This window comes from Urocitellus parryii, chromosome 4 (genome assembly GCF_045843805.1).
Source record: "Urocitellus parryii isolate mUroPar1 chromosome 4, mUroPar1.hap1, whole genome shotgun sequence".
NCBI classification, from domain to species: domain Eukaryota; kingdom Metazoa; phylum Chordata; class Mammalia; order Rodentia; family Sciuridae; genus Urocitellus; species Urocitellus parryii.
The window spans coordinates 6,482,685-6,502,174 of NC_135534.1; the positions used below are offsets into that span (position 1 = coordinate 6,482,685).

General features: G+C 38.0%; 1 protein-coding gene across 1 annotated transcript in view; it reads right to left on the reverse strand.

The window, feature by feature from the left end:
• The window catches only part of Top6bl (TOP6B like initiator of meiotic double strand breaks), an 82,510-nt gene that overhangs the window by 12,536 nt on the left and 50,484 nt on the right, over positions 1-19,490 (reverse strand). Inside the window, exons 10-13 of the mRNA XM_026396586.2 lie at positions 18,147-18,293; positions 11,283-11,404; positions 10,498-10,608; positions 7,951-8,049 (exon numbers count right to left, since the gene is read on the reverse strand). Of these exons, the coding sequence (XP_026252371.2) occupies positions 7,951-8,049; positions 10,498-10,608; positions 11,283-11,404; positions 18,147-18,293 (479 nt within the window). The remainder of the gene's footprint in view (positions 1-7,950; positions 8,050-10,497; positions 10,609-11,282; positions 11,405-18,146; positions 18,294-19,490) is intronic.

Below are 19,490 nucleotides of genomic sequence, written 5' to 3' on the forward strand. Positions count from 1 at the left end.
TTGGTAATTCCTATCTTTTAAGAAATCTGTCCATTTCATTTAAGTGGTCAAATGTACTGCTGTAGAGTTGCTCATACTGATGAGCAACTGATGCCACCTTTCTAGTTTCTGGCAACTGGTGCCTTCTGTATTTATTCTGATTAATCTGTCTACATGTTTATCAATTTTATTAATGTTCTCAATGAACCACCTTTTTGTTTCATTTTTCTCTATTATTCTTTTTTTTAAATTTCTACTCTGATCTTTATTATTTCATTTCTTTTGTTTACCTTGTGTTTAATTTGCTCTGCTTGTTCTGGTTTAACCTGAAGGTAAGGTAACTGATTTGATAATATTTTCTTTTATCACACAGATATTTTCTACATTAGCAATACCCTATAAATTTTGATAAATTGCACTTCTATTCAATTATTTCTAATTTCCCTTCTGATTTTGTGTTTATAACTAATTTATTTTCCAAATATTTTGAAATTTTGTGTTATTGATTTTACTTTAATAATTCTATTGTGGTCAAAAATGTACTTCCTATGACTTTAAATAAACTTAAATTTATTGAGACCTACCTAATGGCTCAGAATATGTTCTCCCTTTATAAATGTCCCATGTACTTGAAAATAATGCATGTTTTTCTGTGGTTGGGCAGAGTGATTTATAAACATCTATTAGGTCAAACTGATTGATAGTATTACTGATGACTTCTATAGACTTATTGATTTTCTCTCTACCCATTCTATCAATTATTTTTTAAAAATATTTATTTATTTGTTTAGTTTTAGGTGGACACAATATTTTATTTTTATGTGGTGCCGAGGATCGAACCCAGTGCCTCACGAATGCTAGGCGAGCGCTCTACCACTGAGCCCCAGCCCCAGCCCCCCATTCTATCAATTATTAAGAAAATTTTGTTGAAATATCTAAGTATAAATATGTATCTATTTCTTCTTAGTTCTATTAGTTTTGTTTCATGTATTTTAAAGTTATCATAAAAGGTACTTGAATCTTTAGGACTACAGATGGTCCTTGACCAATCATTCTGTTTTCACTTTCAGTATAATTCTTAGTTGTATTACATGAGAGATTCAACATTTTATACAGTCGATTTATGGTAGATGATTCTGTACCACTATAAGCTAATACAAGCATTCTGAACTTAAAGGTAGGTGAGGCTAATTTATGATGTTCGGTAGATTAGGTTATTAAATGCATTTTGACTGACAACATTTTCAGCTTGTGATAGAACATCTGTACTGTCCTCATGATGCCTGATGCTTTCATGATGAAGTGACCTCTTTACCCCTTGTTTTGAAATCTACTTTGTCTAATATTAACACAGCCCCCAGCTCTCTTTTCATTAGTGTAGCATATCTTTTTCCATCCTTTTATTTTTAATCTTTTTGTGTCTTTAAAGTGGGATTCTTGGGCTGGGGAAGTGGCTCAAGCGGTAGCGCGCTCGCCTGGCATGCGTGCGACCCGGGTTCGATCCTCAGCACCACATACAGACAAAGATGTTGTGTCCACCAAATACTAAAAAAATAAAAATAAACATTAAAATTCTCTCTCTCTCTCCCTCTCTCTCACTCTTAAAAAATAAATAAATAAATAAAGTGGGATTCTTGGGCTAGGGATGTGGCTCAAGCGGTAGAGCGGTCGCTTGGCATGCGTGCGGCCCGGGTTCGATCCTCAGCACCACATACAAACAACGATGTTGTGTCCACCGAAAACTAAAAAATAAATATTAAAAAAAAAATAAAGTGGGATTCTTTTAGACTGCATATAGTTGACTCTTGATCCTTTATCCATTCTAACAATCTATATTTTAACTGGGTTTAGACCAACTTATGGGATAAATGATGTGGGTTAAATAAACCATCTTCATAACCATCTTCATAACTGTTTTCCACTTGTGTCATTGTGCTCACTTTCATTTTTCTCATTTTCTGCCTTTTTTGGATTATTTTTATGATTCCATTTTATTATTATTATTTTTTAATGTCTTTTTTTATTTTTATGTGGTGCTGAGGATCAAACCCAGTGCCTCATGCATGCTAGGCAAGCACTCTACCACTGAGCCACAATCCCAGCCCCAATGATTCCATTTTAACTCCTTCCCTAGCTTATTAGTTGTAAGACCTTCTTGTGTTATATAATGGTTCCTTTTAGCTCAGTCTGCCTTTAATATTATATCATTCCACATATAATATAAGGCCTTATAAATGTATTTCCATTTCTCTCCTCCTGGTCTGTGTGCTACTGTTGTCATACACTTTATTTGCATATAGGTTACAAACTGTTACTATTTTTGCTTTTAAAAAGTCAGTTATGGGCTGGGGTTGTAACTCAGTGGTAGAGTGCTTGTGAGGCCCTGGGTTCGATCCTCAGCAGCACATTAAATAAATAAATAATATTGTGTTCATCTACAACTAAAAAAAATTAACAAAAAAAGTCAGTTATGGGACTCAGTGGTAGGACACATATGCAGTATTGAGTCCTAGGTTCAATCCCCAGCACTGAAAAAAAGTCAATTATGTTTTAAAGAGATTAAAATAGTAAGAAAAAGTCTTTATATTTAATAGTATAGTAAATATAAAGATTTCCAGTGTTCTTCATTCCTTTGTGTAGACCTAGGTTCTATTTGGTATCACTTTTCTTCTGCTTGAAGGATTTACTTTACATTTCTTATCTGCTGATAATCAATTATATGTTAGGAAAAAATCTTTATTTCATCTTTGCTTTTAAAGATATTTTGCTGAGGGCTGGGGATGTGGCTCAAGCGGTAGCGCGCTCACCTGGTATGCGTGCGACCCGGGTTCGATCCTCAGCACCACATACCAACAAAGATGTTGTGTCCGCCGAGAACTAAAAAAATAAATATTAAAAAATTCTTTCTCTCTCTCTCTCTCCTCTCTCACTCTCTCTTTAAAAAAAAAAAAAAAAGAAAAGAAAAAGATATTTTGCTGAGTAAAGAATTTTAGGTCAGGAGGTTTCCCTAATACTGTAAAGATGCTGCTCCATCTCTTCTAACTTACACTGTTTCCAAAGAGAAGTCTGCTGTGATCTTTATACTGTTTCCTTGTACATGTATAACATGGGGTTTCCCAACTCTGCTTTTAAGATTTCCCCTTTACCACTGATTTTTTAAAATATTTTTTAGATGTTGATGAACCTTTATTTTATTCATTTATTTATATGTGGTGCTGAGAATCAAACGCAGTGCCTCACACATGCTAGGCAAGTGCTCTACCACTGAGCCACAACCCCAGTTCATTACCACTGATTTAAACTGATTTAATTATTATATGCCTTGGTGTTGCTTTCTTTACGCTTCTTGGGCTTACACTTCATTGAAGTTCTTAGATCAGTGGGTTTACAGATTTCATAATATTTGAAAAAATTTCAGCCATCATTTCTTCAAGTATATTTTCTGGTGTTCTGGCACAAGTCTGTACTCCCAGTGACTAAGGAGGCTGAGGCAGGAGGATTGCAAAAAAAAGAAGAAGAAGAAGAAGAAGAAGAAGAAGAAGAAGAAGAAGAAGAAGAAGCAGCAGCAGCAGCAGCAGTAGTAGTAGCAGCCGCCGCCGCCAGCCAGCCTCGGCCTAAGCAACTCAGCAAGGTCCCAAGCAGTAGCAAAACTGTCTCAAAAAAAAAAAAAAAGTAAATAAAAAGGGCCAGGGATGTGGCTCAGTGGTTAAATGCCTGTGGGTTCAATCCCTGGTACCAAACCCCTTCTTCTTTATCTTTCTCAATAATACATATTAGGCTACTTGAAATTGTACTACAGCTCACAGATATGCTAGTATTTCTTTATTTATAGTCTTTTTAAAAACCCCAGTGTTTTGTTTCAGGAGTTTCTATTGCTGTTTTTTCCTTAAGTGTCTTATGTGCCAATTAATACTATTCAGTGTAATTTTCCTCTCAGACATTGTAGTTTTCATCTTTAAAAGTTTGCTTTGGGTCTTTTTTGTAACTTAACTTGTCAATCTAGCTTCTGCAATACATGAATACAATTATAATTATAACTGTTTTATGAGAGGCAATGTAGTAGTTTTACCTGAAGGAAAATCCTCATAAAATGACTGTAAAATGCATCTAGATCTTAAGGAGCTCCCATTTCTCCAGCTAAGTCAATTGGAATAGTACTAAAGTTTGTTTTCTTTTCACAGGGCTGTTCCAACACAATGAACAAAGTAGACATCACTCTTTAAGCAGCCTGTCCATGACTGCCACAAATTATGTGGAACCCAAAGAATGGCTTCTCATCATATTTAGTCAAAACAACTGGTTCTATGACTCCCTTGTAGCAAATACTACATGAACGGGATTATCAATGTAAACAGCGTAAATACTACAGAAAGTAAGCTAATTGAATGCCTTGAAAGCATTATCCACTGATCAGATGGTAAATTCTGATACTATTATTTATGGTTTCACTTGACAGCAGTTCTGTGAGGCCTGAAGCCTTAGCTGCCTTGGCAAGCCTCTTGTGACATGGCCACGGAGATATAACACTATGCATTAAAATGACTTTTTTTTTTAGATAAAGAATTTAATCTCTCACTCCCAAAAGGAATGCCAATTAAATTGTGCTGTGTCATCAACTTATCCTATTAGCTGCAGATCTTAAAAGAAATAGCTTCTACTTATGACTTTTTTCTTTCCACTGAATATACTATTTGAATAAGTGTAGCAGTTTTATGTTTACCATGTGAGTCTTGAAACACTAAAGATATTTTGATAAGTAGTCATGATATTCTCTGTAAAAGAAAAACATCATATCATTTTCTAAATCAAACTCCACCCCTCAAATTGGCCACACTGAAAAAACTTACAAAATATTAAAAATAATAACTTTTAATGATCTCTTTATCTACTAATTCTAACTGCTATGTCAGTTCTGGATCAGTTTTGATTAAGTTTTGTCATTGTGGGATGCTTCTTCCTGATTCTTAGCAAAGCAGTAAGTTTTCTATGGCTTCTAAGGCGCTACAAATATTACCTGGGTAGGTTATGGGTATTTTTTTCCTCAGTACTGGGCATTAAACCCAGATACTTGTTCATGGTAGACAAGTACTCTACCACTGGGGCTACATTCCCAGTTATTTTTGATTTTTATTTTATTGAGACAGGATCTCACTAAGTTGCTGAGGTTGGACTCAAATTTTTTGTCTTCCTGCCTAGGCATCCCAGGTAGTTGGGATCACAGGTGTGTGTACCTGGCTATTCCTATAAACATTCTTGAACTTTGTTTTGAAATGCCATTGAATTATCTGAAAACATTTTGATCCTTTTGGGTCTTGCTTCTGCTTTCAAATGTTGTTAGATGATAACAGAGGACTGTTTATTGTAAGTTTAGTTTTTCTCCACTCCTAAGATAAGACTCTTCTTAGTATTCTTAGTATATTCTACCTGATGCTCCACAGATTATAAGGTTTTCCTCTCTGCACAGCAGGAGCAGTCTATTTGTAGCCCTGTGTAAGCTCTGCATACTGTTCCCTCTAATCCTTCTGAGTGGTTCTTCACCTGGACAAGTTTCTTCACAGAAATGAGCTGATTAGTATTCAACTAAATATAAATGGCAATTCTACTGCAGATATCCAGAATTTTCTTTCTGTACATAGCTCTCCTCTTTCTGGTACTCTTCCATGAAAACTTAGCTGCCTTGGCATCAGCTATGGTTTGGATAAGGTTTCTTCCCTAAAGATTTACATGCTAGAGGCTAGGCCCCCCAATGTGATAGTCCTGAAATGTGATGTAACCTTTAGGAGGGGGCCTAGTGGGAGGGAATTGGATCATGACTGCCTCAGGACACCAGCCATTAATGCTGATCTCAGGAAGTGGACTGAGTCTGGCAGGATATATTAGAGCTTCATCTCTCCCAGACTCTTCTTTTCTCCCTTACCAGATATTAGTGTCATGCCATTTGGACCCCCCCCCACTTCTTTCTTCTTTTCTTCATGTGTGTGTGGGGGGGGGGACTGGGGAATTGAGTTTAGGGGCAACACTGAGCAACATCCCTATATCCCCAGCCTCCCTGCCTTTTTTTTTTGACATAGGATCTCACTAAATTACCAAGGCTGGCCTCAAATTTGCTATCCTCCTGCCTTAGCCTCCAAAGTCACTGGGATTACAGGTGTGTGCTACTGTGCCTAGTGCCATTTGGACTTTCTAGCCATCAGAATCATAATCTAAACAAACCTCTTTCCTTTATAAAGTACATAGCCACAGGATATTTTGTTATAACCACATAAAACAGATTGAGACACTATCCCTGGATTCCCTATTTCACCTATTCAACTTAGGGAGACCACCAAGCTTTGTCTAGATTCCCCCTCCTTGTTCTCTGTCCTCCATATTCTCTGGTGTTCTGGAGGCAATCATTTTGCTTGATGAAACAAAATCAATTTTTTCCCACCTTTTGCAAATGACAATTCTACTTATTTCCTGATATCTAATGTCTTAAGAGCCATTGCATATATTATGTCCAGAATTTTTGTTAATTTGGGGAGGAGGCAAATCTAGTCCCTATTATTTCATCTTGGCCAAAACCACCATGTAATAATTTTGTCTTTAATCTCTTTTATTTATTATCTTATGCTTTAGCTCCAGAAGAATCGATCCTACAGGTTACAGCTAAGAAAGTCAGAAAAGTGGGACTTCAACTGGATCACTACTGCCAGCTATACCTAAAATTGGGAGATATTCAGAATTTCCTAGTTATGATCTCCCTTAGAAGAATCTAATACAAAACAAATGGAAGATACTTGACTTTGCATGCCTAGAAATCTTAATTGATGCAACTTTAGATCTCCAGCATTGAGAAGGGTGAACAGATGAAAGTGTATATTTTTATTAGTCAAAAGTAAATACAGGGGGCTGGGGATGTGGCTCAAGCGGTAGCACCCTCGCCTGGTATGCGTGCGGCCAGGGTTCGATCCTCAGCACCACATACCAACAGGGATGTTGTGTCCGCCGAGAACTAAAAAAAATAAATATTAAAAATTCTCTCTCTCCTCTCTCACTCTCTCTTTAAAAAAAAAAAAAAAAAAAAAAAAAGTAAATACAGGGCTGGGGTTGTAGCTCAGTGGTAGAGTGCTTGCCTAACACACATGAGGTTCTGGGTTCAATCCTCAGCACCATATAAAAATGAAATAAAGATATTGTGTCTTCCTACAACTAAAAAATAGATATTAAAAAAAAAGTAAATACAAGGGCTGGGGTTGTGGCTCAGTGGCAGAGCACTCGCCTAGCATGTGTGAGGCTCTGGGTTCAATCCTCAGCACCACTTAAAAATAAATAAATAAAAGTATTGTGTCCAACTATGAATAAAAAATAAGTATTAAAAAAAGTAAATGCAAGAATCAAACCATATCATTTCCATTGTAATAGTAGCTATGTGCATACCACTTTACATACATTATCTTATTCAAATTTCACAACAATAATTTTGGACATGCATCATTCCTGTTTTACTGATAAAGAAGCTGAGGCTTGGCTGCCTGCAGTGACACATGCCTATTATCCCAATGATTCAGGAGGCTGAGATAGGATGACCACAAGTTTGAGGCCAGCTAGGGCAACATAGTAAGACCTGTCTTAAAATAATAAAAAATTTAAAAGGGCTAGAGATATGGCTCAGCAGTAGAATGTTTGAGGCCCTGGGTTCAATTCCCAATATAAAAAAATTTGTAAAAGCTGAGGCTTAAGAAAAGTAAAATAACTTCCATAATAATGACAGTGGCATAAATGGAATTTAAGCAATGTCTAACCATGTTCTCAACCTCTATGTAATACTTTATTCTAGAAAGTTTTTCTAGACCTCAGGCTTCCTTGATGAAAGACTAGCCTCAGACTGTGAAATCTAAAGTACTTGTACTTTCCCACCCTGAATTCAGGATCCCCACACATTAAAATGGAAGCTGTCCACCAAAGTACTGATTATTACTTTGCACTTACTTGCTTCATGTCACATGAGCAGTGGTGAAGAAATCGGTGCTGAGTGACATCATGAAATATTTTGTGCAGTTTGGTCCCAAGCTCTTGTGTGTCAGCTGCCTAAAATAGGCCAGAGATAGAAAGTGCTGAGTTCTAGTACTGGAAACCAAAGCAGAAGTACTCACAGGACATTTAAATGGGGAGAGGATGATGCACACAACATTGACATTTTTCACATTGTGTTCAGAGTTTCCTTAGTCTCTATGGGAGCAAGAGGGACGAAAAATGCCTGGGGGTACTTGATGAGAGACAGGTAGCTATGGCTTCCATAAGTCTTCCCATTTCTGTAGCCTAAAGCAAGATTCTTTAGCCAAGGTCTTGGTTCTCCTAAGTCTACAGGAAATAAGAGATCCAGCTGTTCATGAAGGGGTTATAAAACTGCTTTTATGCAGAATGAGGCTCCAATGACCACTTAGGCCAATATAAGAACTCTTACTCAGACAATCCTTTTAGGGAGGAAAGGAATAAAAGAATATAGTCTGTACCCACTGGAATGAACAATAATCTTTGACACTTTATAATATAGAATTAATTGCAAGACATTAAAGGGGGCCAGGGTAATCACCCAATACAAAAAGCTAGAAAATTGAAATTCAAAAAGAAGTGATCCACCCCCAAATCTCACAGGTAGAATAAAAGTTAAGCTTCTTCTAACTACCCTGGTGTTATCCACATGATCCAGAAAGGTGAAGCTATGATAAAATGTACTACTTATACCCTCTGACTCAGTAACTCTGCTTATAGAAATACATTCTTGGAAATAATTTAAAATAACCAAGCTATCACCATATACAACACACACACTCACATATTTTTTTTTTTTTGAATCAGGGATTGAACCCAGGAGTAACTACTAGCCACATCCCTAGAGCCCTTTTCATTTTTTACTTTGAGACACAGTTTCACTAAATTGCTTAGGGCCTTCTAAATTGCTGAGGCTGGCTTTAAACTCGTGATCTTCCTGCCTCAGCCTCCCAAGCTGCTAGCATATGCCATCGTGCCCGGCTATCACAATAAATATTAAGTGAAACACTATTTATATCAGCAGAAAGAATGTTGTCAACTTAAATATCTAACATTAGAGAAATGGTTTATTAAATTAAAACAACACAGTGGAATATTGGTTAACCAAAACAAAATTCTAGGACTGTTAGAATGGGAAAATGTCAAATTACATATGAGTATGCAATGTTTTGGTGACAACTATATGTGATAAAATATGCAAAAATTAATACTGTCATGATAAATGTAATTATTTAAAATTTTCTATTATACTACCTTTTTAAGAAAAAAATTAAAAATGAAGCAACAAACATGGAATGAATGTTACCCACTGATAATTCCAATTGTTTGGCACATATTCCTAAAAGGATAGAAAGAAACTAACATTTATCAAGAGCCTAGCAAGTGCTATGTGGTTTCTCACTGTCTCAGCCTGTTCTGGCTGCTCTAACAAATTACCTTAGACCAGTGAGATTATAAACAATAGAAATGTATTTCTCACAGTTCTGGAGGCTAGAAGTCAAGGTTGGGTTCTAGTAAGGGGCCCCTTTACGTTTGCGGACTGCCTACTTCTCCCTTCATCCTCACTTGCAGAAGGGCCCGAGGATCTCTATGGAACATCTTTCATTATTGGCACTAATTTTATTCATGACAGAACCTAACCTAATTATCCCCAAAAGCTCCATACCTCCTCAGATCATCATCTTGGCAGTTAGGATTTTAATGTAAGAATTTTGGGGAGATAGAAAAATTTAGATGATAGCACACATTCAGTCCTCACCCTGTGAGGGTTTATTATTTTTTTTCCAATTTGTAGAAAAGGCTCAGAGAAATTAAATGTAGGCTGAAGTCCACAAAGCAAAATCACAAATAAGTGAGGATTTGAAGCCAAACCTCTGATTCCAATACTCTCTGCACCACTGTACACTGTCATATACATAAAATGCATGGTTGCTCAGTTATTTCCAATGCATTCTGTTACCCAGCATTCTTCAACAAGGGATTGAGAATCACAAATCTAATCATAGTTTTCTCTTAACTAGCTATGTACCTAAAGGAAGCTCAGATCTTAAATAATTTTTCTTGTTTATAAAATAGTAAACATACTACTATTTATTCAACTAACACTTCTTAAAACACTTAGACCTGGTACTATGTAGAATCACAGTGGAAGCAAATGAAAATATATTCTGAAAGCACTGTATACATTACAAAGATAGGTAATAGGATGTCGTTAAAACTCTGGCACTTTTTTTTTTTTTTTTTTGGTACTGGGGATTGAACCCAGGGTTACTCAACAATTGAGCCACACCCCCAGCCCTTTTTTGTATTTTATTTAGAGACAGGGTTTCACTGAGCTGCTTAGGGCCTCACTAAATTGCTGAGGCTGGCTTTGAATTCATGATCCTCCTGCCTCATCCTCCTAAGCTGCTTGGATTACAGGCATGTGCCACAGCACCCAGCAAAACCCTGGCACTTATAAGTATCCCCCAATCTCCTACCAACCTGAAGAGCCTGGAGACATGTCTTTCGGAAGCTGCTGTTGGTGCTTCCACTCACCACACTCAGGACAGAATTCACAGCCACTGAGAGTGAAGCCTGTAGTTTCTGATGAGCCTAGAGAAAATAGAGGAGGAGACTACATTAATTTCACTCTGGTTTAGAGAATCCCTGTCCCCTAACAATAAGGGATCAAAATAAATTTTTAAAATGTTCTCTCCTCCCATAGATATGACTTACTGACACATGCACATTCAGAAAAAGACAAGCTGTAAGACACTGGGCAACACAGCAGGCACATTTACTTTTTTGGGTTTTTTTTTTTTTTTTAAAGTTTTGCTCTCTTAAGATGGCTGTTTTTTCCCTGAAAAGGGAGCTATCTGAAGTAGGGAATGTGTTACCAAGTGCGCAGGATGGAGAAATTCAGAAAGGTAAGAGGAGAATGTGGTATTATAAAGAATTAGGAAAACAGGGGGAAAAGATAAGGATTAGGGAAACAGCAGCTCCACAAGATGTATGGGATGGGGTGATATACATATTAGGAAGAGACACAGTTATCAGTCATTTTTCTATATTATTTCGGTCCCTATTTACTCAAACCAACCTAGAAGAAGATAAACTAAGCAAGCTGGCTATAGTGACTCTATGAAAGCCTGAGTTCCTAGGCTGGATGCAGTGTTACACTAACACCTAGGTGGCAGAGGAGGAGAGAATGGGCATAAGGGGCTGGGGGTCTGAGGCACTGTTGCTCTACATTCTCTTTTAGAAAGAAGTCATGAATTACTTATTACCTTGGCAGCTTGGTGATGCTGCTCCAAGACATGGTCCACCATGGCCTGGATGGAATCTCGTACTGCACTGTGGCTCTCCATGAGGATGGCGCTGAGTTGGGCTGTGAGCAAAGTGTGGACTCCTAAGAGGGCAGAATGTTGGTAACCATGAGTGAGGATGACTACTCTTCATGTGCTGGGAGTCAGGGCTGGGATGAGGGAAGACGCCTCAAGAAGCAGCAGCCACTTCTGCCTATCCACTTTTGTTTAGATTAATTCCTCCCAGCAACTCATCAATCTACCCAATTCCTACTTATAAGTAAAAGAAATTTCAGGAAAATTAAAGTGAAGAACATTATTTTTGAAGAAATAAATGAAGGATCCTGTTTAATGCATGCTATAAAACAATGATACTGGTAACTCTCAAAGGGAAAGAGAAAGAGGGAGAGGAAAATCTCCTGGAGAATGTGTCTAACCCTCCTCCTCTCCTACTTGAGCATCAGTGTTGAGGCAAGCCACTGTAAGCAGTATGTCATTTCTTTCAGATGTACTGCAGTAAAGGAAATGTTAACACAAAGATGAGCCTGGGAACTGTTGGTATGAGGTCCTTTTAAATGAGGGATGACCTCTCAGTAAGTAACCACAGGTACCTCTAAACACCATCACTCAGAACAGCTGACATGTAAGAACAATGGGCAAAAATATGTCACCAAACAATGGGCTATTATTTAATGATCCTGGTGCAGCAGATAGAAAGACAAATTCACTTTACTAGGAACCTAGAGAAAATGCTTCTTAATGAATATTTCTATTTTCAGTGTTTCTCTACTTTTCTTTGGCTAGTCTGTTCAAAGACATCCCAGTGAAGCAGCCTGAGGCTGGCTGGTTTTTCTTAGGACTGTATTAAAAATGAAAGTCAGGGGGCTGGGTTGTGGCTCAGTGGTAGAGCACTTGCCTAGCATGCATGAGGCACTCAGTTCAATCCTCAGCACCACATAAAAATAAAATAAAGATATTGTATCCACCTAAAACTAAAAAAATAAATATTAAAAAAATGAAAGTCAGAAGAACATTTCCTACCACAGGACACCATGATGCTTTTCTGGTAGAGAAGGTAAAATATGGACCCAAAAGGAGTTGGAACTAGAATTAGGAGAACAAAGATTTTTGGATCACTTCTGCCATCAATAGTGGTGACTGGGTCACTTCACTTTTCTCACTTGAAATATGTTCTTTCAGATACATTGTGTAGATAAACTGGGGTAGTGGAAATGAAGTATTTTGAAATGTACATGCAGTATTCAAAGGGGAAATAATGCTGATGATATGATGACTTAGCATGTTCTACAGTCTGATCCTAAGAAAAGCCTCAAGAAATCAGACTCTTCTGAAAGCAGACATTTAATTAAAAAGCCAAAGTTCATTCCTAAAACTGCTGATACCACCAGATGCTTCTGACGTTGTATAAAATAATGAGTTAATCATAGAAAAGTTACCATGACAAGGTGGGAAAAAGGCCAAGGAAGTGCTTTTTAAAAGATGCATGGAAACAGGCTGGAATTCTGAACAATCTGTTTCCTAAAAGGATGAGCTCTGGAGAAAGCTTTCAAGGATTATAAGAGGGGGAAAGACAAGGTAAAATTAGTGTATCTGCATCAACCTCCACTCACTATCTCCTTCAGAGGCTAGTCCTAAATTACCAGATTATAAGATTTTAAAAAACACTTGCTATGTTCGCTAATGTAGTGATGAATTTCTTTTTTGGTACTGGATATTGAACCCAAGAATGCTTTATCACTGAGCTACATCCCCAACCCTTTTACATTTTTTTTTTTTTAATTTTGAGACAGAACCTCACTAAGTTGTTGAGGCTGCCCTCAGACTTGTGATTCTTCTGCCTCGGCCTCCCAAAATGCTACGGTTATAGGTGTACACCACTGCCTGACAGCAGCAATGAATTTCTTTTAAATTCAATACTCATTACAACTATTCAGACACTGTAGACTGTCAAAGTCAAGCTAAACAGAGGTGTATAAATTATAGTACTACAAGAATGACAGCACTGTTTCTGAGATCTTAAGGTATAATCCTAAGGTTATCCTCTGGCAGATGTTCTTAAAAATACCAGAAGGTAGCAGATCTTAAGTCTTAAGACGATTTTTAGCCTTGGAAGGGCTTTGATATTACCTAGCCTGACAAACTCATGCTACATATATGAAAAGGGAGGCTCAGATGATTTATTTGACTTTCTTCTCAAATATCACTGAGGAAACTTTATCAGAGTTAAAAGTAAACCCAGCTCTCTTGGTTCTACCCTAAAGTCCTCTCCACAATATTAAGCTGCCTCTCTTATCAGCCTCTTTGTGTGCACAGCCCAGATAACTGCCCCAGATATCCTCACCTAAAGCTCCTTGTCGGAGTCTCATAAATCTGGGTCTCTTCTATTTCCCATTCCCCTGGCCTTAATCAATAGAACAGGGCACCAAAGAACACCAGCTTCTCAAGAGTTGTAAACCAAGCCCAGGAAAACTATGCAAGTTTGAGGGCAGCATCATCAACAAGTGAGGTCCTACCACTTACAACTCCAGATCAGAAACACTCACATTGACTGGTGCCAGTTATTTGCTATGATTGGCTGTGATATTCTCCCTGTAGTCTGCCTTCCAAGCCCTTTCACTTTTTCACAGTGATGCCTAGAAAGGCAGTATGGTGATGAAGAGTTCTCAAGCCTGAGAAGCTTTAAAAACTTGTTAATGATTGTTGGTTGTTTCCTTTGCTGCGAAGAAGCTTTTCGGTTTGACTCCATCCCATTTATTGATTCTTGATTTTATTTCTTGCACTTAGGAGTCTTGTTAAGGAAGTCAGGTCCTAAGCCAATATGATGAAGATCTGGGCTTCCTTTTTCTTCTATTAGTCGCAGAGTCGCAGGTCTAATTCCTAGGTCCTTGATCCACTTTAAGTTGAGTTTTGTGCAGGGTGAGAGATAAAGGTTCAATTTCATTTGCTGCATATCGATTTTCAAATTTCACAGCACCATTTGTTGAAGAAGCTATCTTTTCTCCAATGTATGTTTTTGATGCCTTTGTCTAGTATGAGATAGCTGTATTTACGTGGGTTTGTCTCTGTGTCCTCTATTCTGTACCATTGGTTTACATGTCTATTTTGGTGTCAGTACCATGCCACTTTTGTTACTATAGCTCTGTAGTATAGTTTTAGGTCTAGTATTGTGATGCCTCCTGCTTCACTCTTCTTGCTAATGATTGCTTTGGCTATTCTGGGTCTCTTATTTTTCCAAATGAATTTCATGATTGCTTTTTCTATTTCTACAACAATCAATAATGTGAAGAGAGAGCCAATAGAATGGGAGAAAATCTTTACTACCCACCCATCAGATAGAACACTAATCTCCAGGATATATTAAGAACTCAAAAAACTTAATACTGAAAGAAATAAATAACCCAATCAATAAATGGGCTAAGGAAATGAGCAGACACTTCACTGAAGAAGATATACAATCAATCAACAAATATATGAAGAAAATGTTCAACACATCTAGCAATTAGAGAAAAGCAAATCAAAACTACTCTAAGATTTTTTTTGTGTGTGTGTACAATTTAGTTTTATTGTAACAAAGCAACTTGTACACTTTTAACGTTTAAAACTGAGCATCATCTTTCCTTTCAGTGAAAACAAAAAAGAAAATTTAAAAATAAACAAAATTACAATAGAGAATGTCAATTCCAAATAAAATCCTACTCTAAGATTTTATCTCACTCCTGTCAGAATGGCAATTATCAACAATTCAAGCAACAATAAGTGCTGGCGAGTGCAGCTTTTGTCCCAGGGGCTTAAGCATTTAGACCTTTTTGCCCACCCAGGGAACCAATTTGCCAGGTTGCTCCCGACTAAAACACTCAGGTGTCACTCCAGGGGAACTGGGCTAACTGGGCTGCGTGAAATAACCACACAAGAGACAGAAATACCTTTTTCTTTGGGATTGCTGTGATGGCTCCATAGGAAGAGAGCGAGAGCGAGAGAGAGAGCAAGATCGAGGAGAGAGAGAGAGAGAGAAAGAGAGTGCCCTGGCATGTGCTGACCCCTTTTGTTGAGGAGAAGCAATTCAAATGAGGCAAGGGGATAGTTTCAAGGGGCTGAGTCTAGCTTCATGATGTCTGTTGTCAGCAGGTTGACTGACATCTAGATAGGCCATACTCAAGGGTACAGTAAGATAAGGGGACACACAAAAGGCATTTCCATGGAACATTCTATCCCAAACAGGGAAAGGGGTAATATTACAAAGGAACAGGAGAAGATAGCTCCACCCCTGGGGCTGTAAGAAGGCACGCCCATGCACAAAGAAAGGCCCCTCAAACCCAAGAAGGGCAGGGCATCTAGCAGCATCTGCCACCTGAAGTCACATGCAAGGTTGGTCTCCCATAGGCCATGATATGGGGAAAAAGGTACACTGATTCATTGCTGGTGGGATTGCAAATTGGTACAACCACTTTGGAAAGCAGTTATGGAGATTCCTTAGAAAACTTGGAATAGAACCACCATTTGACTGAGCTATCCCACTCCTCAGTCTATACCCAAAAGACTTAAAATCAGTATACTACAGTGATGCAGCCACCTCAATGTTTATATCAGCTCAATTCATACCAGCTAAACTGTGGAATCAACCTAGATGCCCTTCAATAGATGAATGGATAAAGAAACTGTGGTATATATACACAATGGAATATTACTCAGCATTAAAAGAGAATAAAATTATGGATTTGCTGGTAGATGAATAGAATTGGAGAATATTATGCTAAGTAAAGTAAAGTAAATCAATCCTAAAAAAAATCAAAGACCAAATGTTTTCTCTGTAAGTGGATGCAGATCCATAATGGGGGGAGGCAAGGGAAGAATGAAGGAACTCTGGATTGTGCAGGGGGGGATGGGAATGGAGGGTGTGGGCGGGGAACATGGTAGAATGAGGCAGACATTACTGCCCCATGTACAGGTACAATTGACAAACTGATGTGATTCTACATCATGTACAACCAGAGAATTGAAATGTTGTGCTCCATTTGTGTATGATGAATTGAAATGCATTCTGCTGTCATGTACAACTAAGTAGAACAAATAAAAAAGAGAAAATAAATAAATAATTTTATTAAATAAAAGAAACTGTGTTATATATACACAATGGAATATTACTCAGCCTTAAAGAAGAACGAAATTATGGCATTTGCAGGTAAATGAATGGAGTTGGAGAATGTCAAGCTAAGCCAAGTAAGCCAATCCCAAAAGACCAATTTTTTTTTCTCTGTAAGTGGGTGCTGATCCATGATGACGGGGTGCCCAAGGGAAGAATGGAGGAACTTTGGATTGTGCAGGGGGGAGGGCAGGGGAGGGTGTGTGTGTGTGTGGAAACATGGTAGAATGAGACAGACATTATTGCCCTATGTATGGGTATGAATGCACAAATGGTGTGACTCTACATCATGTACAACCAGAGAAATGAAAAGTTGTGCTCTATTTGTGTAAAAAAAATAATTAATAAAAAAAACATGTTAACAGGGAACAGGGTTGTGGCTCAGTGGAAGAGCTTAGCATAAATGAGGCCCTAGGCCAACAAAACAAAACAACCCTGATACCTGCACCCCACCTCTGGGGTGAGGATTAGGCTTTTTTTTTTGTACTGGTGATTGAACCTAGTACAAAAAAAAGCGAGTACACTGAGCTATACCCAAGCCAATTTTATTTTTTATTTTGACACAGTCTTACCAAGTTGTGAAGGCTGGCCTTGAATTTATGATCTTTCTGCCTTAGCCTCCGGAGTTGCTTGGATTACAGATGTGTACCATTGCGCTGTACAATACTTAGACATTTTGTAGAAGCTCTCCATGTAATACATTGTGCAATTAAAGTTGAAAGCTACTAACCTAAGTTAATATACCTGTCAGGGAAAATTTTAGAAAGTGTCTGCTGACCTCTAGCCAACCAAAATCCCAGAATGTTGTTATTTAAGTACTGCATCTGAGAAACTGATGTTATTCCATTTCTGAAAACACCTTCTACCTCAAAGCCTATCCAAGGAAGGGGACCTTTGTCCTTAGAAAAACCCACAGAGCACTCCTAGACACATACCCATCCTGCTGATTTTTTTTTTTTTTTTTGGTCTGCAAATAACAGGAGAGATGGCCCAGATGTCCCTGACTCCGTCAGGCTAGGTGAAGACCCATAGCAACCCCCTAGCAACCACCAATCAGCATGAGACAGGGAAAATACCTGGGATGCCAGATGACCCCCCAGTAGTTTATGGTAGTTGATAACATGTTGGGACACCATGTAGTTCAGCACGTATACCCCTCGTGGCTTAAACCAATCAGTTCAAAGGAATCCCCCTCTTGTACTAACTAATCACCCCTACCCAATTTGTTCCTGCCAGTGAATGTGCTAACCAATGTCCAATGTTAAGAGTTGCTGTTTGATTTTCCCCGCGGTGTGAAATGATTTGCTGAGTGATGTTGTGATGCATAGAGTATCCCCAGAAACCTACAAAATCTCACTGAACAAAAGACCAGGACTCACTCCCTGGGACCGCTACGTGTGGAACGGGTATGAGTCCAGGCTCAAGCTTGCAATAAAGACTCTTGTGTGATTGCATCGGATTTGGCTCCTGGAGGTCTATTGGGATCCCATGAATCTGTCATTACACATCAACTTATAGATCTTTTCTACAGAGCATATAATTTATTAACTTATTAAGCAAAACTTTTCACTGGAATTCTTTATTCTACAAAAAAATATATAATTCAGATAGATGCATTAAATGTTTCCCTTTCTATCCTTTTAGCATTTGGCACAACCGAGCTGGCGGCCCCATTCTGTACCTACCCCATATTTCCATTTGCTTGATTAGAAATCCACTGTGGAAATCCACAAAGAGGAAAAGCAGCAGAGTTTGTCTCTGAGGATCCATATTCTGAGACTGAGCACCCTCACTGGACTCTGTCTGATAACTCACATCTGGAAGCACAAAATCTAGAAGACAAGATATTACACAAATTTCTAAGGTAAGTAAAGACCCCAAAATGCTAATTGACTAAAGAACTTATATCCCAAACAAAAAGGACCTTAGAATAAGAATCTACATTTGAACACTCCATTCAATTCCTGAACTTGTTTTTCTGTCCACATGATAGAATAATAGTGACTCACAGGAAGACCATCAGAATAACAACTAGATATGTAAATGTAAACCAAACAACACTCCTGTGCATTTACTGAGAAACATTCCAACAATAAATTGATTTATTCCTCATACAAATTTTGAAGGTAGGTTGTGCTAGTAAGAGGCAGAGATCTGATTCAAACTTGAGTAATGATAATGAAAGCAGCTAACTTGTGATAAACGGCTAACTTGTGCTATATGCCAGGTATCATATTAAATTTTCTCATGAACTATCACAATGTTTAGATCTCACAACACTCTGGAGTAGGACCTATTCATATGCCTTTTTACAGATGAGAAAAGAGGCACAGAAAGATTGAATATCTTTCTCAACATGAGCCAGTTAAGTGGTGGAACTGAGTTGAAGGCCATGCCAGATTGACTTCAAAATTGGTGCTCTTAACCCAATACCATATATTTGTATTCCCAAGTAATCCAATGCTCTATGGTCACTTTCTAGCAGCTGGGTCCTATAGAATGTATCAGGAGAGTTCTATATTATAGTTCCATACAGAAAAGTACCTCCACATGAATCCTTGTTCTGACCTTTTGAAAAATAAAGGAAAGACATGGAGGAAAGTATTCTACATTACTCATTTCAGAGTTAACTGAGCAAGTTCAGGCATCATGTAAAAATATATAAAGGAAATCAATAGTGTCTAAAAATAAAAATGAAAGAGATAAAAGATACCAAGATTCCTAGAAGTTCACTTAGGTCATCCTTCTATTCAAAATTCTGAAGGCAGGATATCCCATCTGTTAAGACTAAACAGTCTTTCCTCATCAAACTACTTATATCCAAATATCCTGTCCAAGGACATTTCCTCTCAAAGCCATTTTCTGGAATTACTACCCACTCGAGAAAAAGAACCTTATCTGGAGGTTTACTTGCTAAGTGCAGATTTTGTCATTCCCTGGAGACCACTGCCTCATTCTAGGACACTTCTATCTTTTTGTGCTAATCACAAAGCTAGAAATACCTCTTCCCTACTGGACATTTTTCCCAG